We start from the raw sequence: 5753 nt of genomic DNA, 5'->3' as shown, positions 1-5753 counted from the left end.
ACATAGCGAAAACCACCCTTTTTGAAGCTCATCGGAGAGGAAATCATCATTACAAAACAGAGGGAGAGAGTGATGGTAATGGATGAAGCGACGAAGGCAATAAAGCAAGGTATCGGTCAAAGTTTGATACATGAATACAAGAGGAATTAATGGAGGATTAGAGGGGACTGTTTCATGTGCAAGCGTTAACCATGTGATCCCAGTTCCATTTGCCTGAGACAGAGAAATTAAGATAACCCTTTTCCAGAAAAATTAAAAAAAAAAATATTTATGATTTTTATAGAGACACCGCATTGACTCAATATTTATTATAAGAAAAAAGGTGGGGCTAGTATTGTCTTTTCAAGATTGGCCTCTGCTGTAGCAAATGTAATGGGTGCCCAAATGGCCAAATTCTTGTGCTGTTGGGTGATGATTGTCCATAGATCATGCCTTCCCTCCCCCTCTCTCCTATTTAATCCAAACTGAGTGACACTCTCCATACTCAGCTTCGCGCACACACTAGAAAGTGCAGGCCCATTTGTTTGCTTCACTTCTGCTTCTTCTTCCACCAACAAAAGGCCATGGTCATGGCTGAAAAACAGATCTTTGTTTTCATTGTCTTTGTTTTGCTCGTAGTTGTTTTCTCTAGTGCTAGTCATCACCACGCAGTGAATGAAGAAGAAGAAGCAGACAGGATATCTTCACTTCCTGGCCAGCCTAAGGTCTCTTTTCAACAATTCTCTGGCTATGTTACTGCAAACAAAGCTGTTGGTAGAGCTCTCTTTTACTGGCTCACCGAGGCTGTCCATGACCCCTTGTCTAAACCCTTGGTTGTTTGGCTCAATGGAGGTTAGACCCCCCCCCCCCCTCCCCTCTCCTCTCCTCTTTCTCTTTCTCCACAGGTCTCTTTGCATCACTAGTTTGATTTTCTGTCATTGTTATATATCGGTCATTAGGGATATTGCCTAGTCGTGTTCTCAAGAAAACATTAGTGGGATATACTTGTGTCAACATGCATTTTCTTGTATTTGGTACAAGAATTACTCCAGCCCTTGTTTCTCCTTCTATATCTAGAAATAGACATATATCAGAAACTTTCTTTGTTGCAGGCATGGAAACGAATGATGAAGATTTTTAGAGACTTCTTCTATATCTTTTGGAACTATGAGTTTCTATACACTGCACTATCAATTTTTAAACACCTCTTTTCTTTTCGTTGTTTTGTTTGGAACTTAAAACTCATCCAAAAAGAGGCATGGAAGTTTAACTCATTTAGTTCTCTCTGGTTAATCTGCGATGAGGTGCCTTTACTTTTTATGCAGCAGGCAGAAACTAGTGAGAAGAGTAGAAAAGAAGCGCAGTGGTCAGTGCCCACATGAATGGCCTACCAATGGCTAAAAATGATGACCCAACTACTAATAAATGATAGTAGAATGACTAGGCGCATTCCCACCCTTGTTAACTACCAATGAGGAAACAGAAGATTTTGACACCTTGAAAAGGCTAAAAAAATGCACACAAGACTCCAAAAGATACAGTAAATACGTATGCGTCTAGGTACATGTACAGGATGCCGATTTAACTTGAATTTAAATGAACTTTTCTGGATAATTATATAAAATTTCATTTTAGATTAATAATGGATATTTGAAACCATCAATCGATAGAATATCTAATAAAATATGTAATGGGTGAAATAGAAAGAGAGATAATTGCTCGAGAGCAACCAGGAAGAGGCCTCATTATTAGGTTACAGCAATTACGACTTCATTTAGTCATCTCTGTCAGCTTGTGCAGGTGCACCATCAATGCATTAACTAAACCAAGAAATTATAGCATAACCCAATCTGTCCTCTCTTGCTAAACCACACTCGTCAGCTCAAGTTTCAGTACCGACTTTGAAAATTAAGTCTCTACAATGCAATCCTTGGATCACTCTGTATATTGGGTTGAGTCTAAGAGAATCTTTGCATATTAAGGCAAATACATGATGTGGAGTCAGATTTGTTGGCACGATCTCTGACCATTTCTAACAAACCCGCATGATCTGGTATGTTTTTGAGACCCATCTCTTCTACGTCATGGTTTTAATCTCTTTTCCTTTTACTTGTAAATAAGCAGGTCCTGGTTGCTCTTCTGTGGCGTATGGTGCTTCTGAGGAGATAGGCCCATTTAGAATCAACAAGACTGCCTCCGGATTATACCTCAACAAGTTTTCATGGAACTCTGTGGCCAACCTCTTGTTCCTGGAAACTCCTGCTGGTGTTGGCTTCTCTTACAGCAACCGGTCTTCTGATGTGCTTGACACTGGCGATGTTCGCACTGGTAGAAGTCATTTTATGCCAGCGTTAGATAAGTTATTGCTATGTTTGCTTGTAAAAGAAGGTGTGCATATAGGTGATTTCTTAGGCCATGATTTGAAAAACTAGCCAGCTCCACTACAATATTAAAATGATGATGCCATAGGTCCTAGTGCTTATCATTGGTAGTAAAGTAATTTCTTTGATCAACTTAGATTTAGCAAGTTAATCACTGCTTTATGATTATGATTCGTAAAAGTAATACTTTAACATGATATGCCCATAATTACATGATTCGGTCAGCTCAACTCGGTGATCATCAATCCGTCCTGAACAGGGTTAGTGAAGATGTTGAAGGAAAAAAAAAAAACTTGGGATGATCCCAGTCAACCCATTCGACCCCTAACTGGGTCTTGGGATGGGTCGACCATGGGGTCGAGTCTTATTATTATTGATATGCCTCCATGTATATTGCATATTGTTAGATACACGGGCCTTGGTCCATGTTATCATTGCCGGCCAGGGGAAGCTTGTTATAGTATTTTAATCCTTGCAGGACTACTATAGTTTGTGTATTGTCTGTGATTGAAAATTTGAAATATGATGTAAGCCGCTCGACGTATTAGTGCACTTCATGAATATCTGAAATAGGAAATTTTACAAGCCATATGATGAGCATGCTTCGGTCTTTGCTGTTGTATTTATTGCGATTTCAATCTAATTTGTAATAATGATCAGCCACGGACTCACTGGAGTTCCTGCTTGGATGGATGAATCGCTTCCCGCGATACAAGCACCGGGAAGTGTACCTTACTGGCGAGAGTTATGCAGGACATTATGTTCCTCAGCTGGCTAGAGAAATTACAAAGTACAATAAAAGGTCCAAGCATCCAATAAATCTCAAAGGATTTATGGTAACTTTTTATCCCACTACTACCTATAAGATCCATTTGCATTGCTTTGTTTTCAGTTTTGTGTTATGCACAATCACAACCAGACGAAATCATGGGCTGAAGTTCCATTCCTAGAAAACGGTTTTCGTTGCTGATTAAGATCACAGCTTCCAGGTCGCATTCATCAGGCAATTAGAAATGCTGTGCCTGTGCCTGGTTTTGTAAAACGTCAAAGTGATGATTTCAGTTATATAATCTATAAATTGTATATTCATCAGACAATTACGTCCCCGTGTATTGCATTTATATAATCTATAAATTATTATGAAATGGATTCCAGGTTGGGAATGCAGTTACAGACAACTATTATGACAACCTTGGAACAGTGACATACTGGTGGAGCCATGCAATGATCTCTGATAAAACATATCAGCAGCTCGTCAACACTTGTGATTTTCGAAGGCAGAAGGAGTCAGACGAATGTGAATCATTGTATAGTTATGCCATGGATCAAGAATTTGGCAATATTGACCAGTACAACATTTATTCACCCCCTTGTAACAACTCTGATGGCAGCACCTCCACCCGTCACACTATTCGATTGCCTCACCATCCCCATAAGGTATATATATAAATCAAGCTTTAGCAATACTGAGAAGACTGGTATTTCTGGGTAGATTTTGTCAAAAAAAAAAAAAAAAACATATGCTATATGCTTAGGTACAAAATGATTGATATATCTCCTATTTTTTCTATAACTATCAGGTTTTCCGACAAATATCTGGCTATGATCCTTGTACTGAAAAATATGCTGAGATCTATTACAATAGGCCGGATGTGCAGAAAGAACTTCATGCCAATGTGACCAAGATTCCATACAAGTGGACTGCTTGCAGGTGAATTACCAGAGCTCTAGGCAACTGCACTGACAAAAAAAATCAAGAGAATCCATGCATTTACTCCAAGAACTAAACTGATGTTTTTGCTTATACAGTGAGGTCCTAAATCGCAACTGGAACGACTCGGATGTTTCAGTTCTCCCAATTTACAGAGAAATGCTTGCTAGTGGATTGAGGATTTGGGTATTCAGGTGAGATATTTGTCTTGGTTAATCTAACGACTCTACAGAATTGTTTTTCATATATAATTTTTAACAGTTAATCACTTTTTTTTTCTCCTATCGATCCACTGCAGTGGCGACGTCGACTCAGTGGTCCCAGTTACAGCTACTAGATACTCCCTTGCAAATCTTAAATTAGCAACAAAGATCCCATGGTATCCTTGGTATGTTAAGAAGCAGGTAAGGATTCTGTCCCATGTTCTTTGTTTATGTTATACTGGAATTGATAGAATGTTGTGATAATATGCTTATAATCCGACTAGGGAAACCTGCAAGAATTAGTCCTTGTTTAATATATTTCAACAGATTGATAGGATACAAAGTCAACGAGATCGAGGCTAACAAACTTTGTAATTTACCAGAATCTAACACCATTTGATGATTATTTTACTTTTTAAAATTTATTTTTAATATCAGCAAATCAATCTCGGATACGAATCTTCAAACTAACTAGATATGGAAATGAATCTGTATGTTAAGAAAGGGAAGGGTTTTTGAATTGTTGTGTTTGGATGTTTGTGAAGGTGGGAGGCTGGACAGAGGTATACGAAGGGCTGACATTTGCAACAGTGAGAGGGGCTGGCCATGAAGTGCCACTTTTCAAGCCCAGAGCAGCTCTTCAGCTATTCAAATCATTCTTGAAAGGGGATCCCCTTCCTAGGTCTTGAAATAAAACAAAAAAGGAAAGAAAAATCTCTCCAATTTAGTAAAACATAGTTTCTTTCGTGTTGTTATTGTTGCAATGTAGACAGAGATTTTATTTAACCATTGAGGAATTTCGGTAGGAAGAAAGAGTTTGACTGTGTAAAAGCAGGGAGAGGCAGATGGAATGGAGAGGGTTTTGCTCTGTGATTGTGCTTTAGTTCGAATCCAGTCCGTGCCTTTTCTTTAATGGATAAAAAAATTGTTTTATCTATTTTTAATTGATTTTTTTTTCTGCATAAACCCTAATCTAATCCCTACCCTTTTTAATAAAAATTATTTAGTATAAATAATTTGTTCTATGTGTTTTTTATTCTCAGTACTTATCTATATTTTTAAATTAGTTCTATATCACACAAATATGAACCCTAATCCCATTCCTATTTTTTTCTAAACAAAATTATTTTCTCGTACAGAATAAAAAGTTTGTTTTATTTACTATTTATTTTTAATATTTACCAATTTATTAAAACTTTTTATTTTTTTCAAAATCTTGGGTTATCAAAATAATTTATTTACAAAATTTATTTTATTCCCCCAATCAGTTGTTTTAATTGTAAAGCTTAACTATTATATGAAATCTTAAATTAAATTAAAAAATAAAAATAAAAATCAATATATCATGTTATTTCCAGCTTATTGAGTTGTGTTATGCTAGTTGTTTATTTGGGAGTATGATTATGATTGTGTTTTAAAGTGTTTTTTATGATGAAATATATCAAAATAATATTTTATTTATTCTTTAAAAATTATTTT

At 36.7% G+C, this 5753-nt stretch overlaps 1 protein-coding gene across 1 annotated transcript; it reads left to right on the top strand.

Annotated features, from left to right (window-relative positions):
* The first annotated feature begins 391 nt into the window (after positions 1-391).
* On the top strand, positions 392-5211 carry LOC133670943 (serine carboxypeptidase-like 25). Its single transcript, XM_062091541.1, has 8 exons — positions 392-831; positions 2104-2307; positions 3021-3196; positions 3516-3797; positions 3941-4071; positions 4170-4265; positions 4370-4475; positions 4820-5211. Exons 1-8 carry the CDS (start codon positions 564-566, stop codon positions 4961-4963), a joined length of 1407 nt encoding a protein of 468 aa, XP_061947525.1. The 5' UTR covers positions 392-563; the 3' UTR covers positions 4964-5211.
* Positions 5212-5753: the final 542 nt, after the last annotated feature.

This window comes from Populus nigra, chromosome 13, assembly GCF_951802175.1.
Source record: "Populus nigra chromosome 13, ddPopNigr1.1, whole genome shotgun sequence".
Classification (NCBI taxonomy): Eukaryota; Viridiplantae; Streptophyta; class Magnoliopsida; order Malpighiales; family Salicaceae; genus Populus; species Populus nigra.
Note: the sequence above shows the minus strand (reverse complement) of the source record. Positions and strands in the feature narration are given on the sequence as shown.

What these genes read in the sequence shown, in the direction of transcription:
- LOC133670943 (XM_062091541.1), top strand. Translation starts at nt 564, where the DNA reads ATGGTCATGGCTGAAAAACAGATCTTTGTTTTCATTGTCTTTGTTTTG. An exon ending in TGCCTCACCATCCCCATAAG is followed by an intron (nt 3,798 to 3,940) that starts GTATATATATAA and finishes TATAACTATCAG; the next exon opens with GTTTTCCGACAAATATCTGG. An exon ending in CTTGGTATGTTAAGAAGCAG is followed by an intron (nt 4,476 to 4,819) that starts GTAAGGATTCTG and finishes ATGTTTGTGAAG; the next exon opens with GTGGGAGGCTGGACAGAGGT.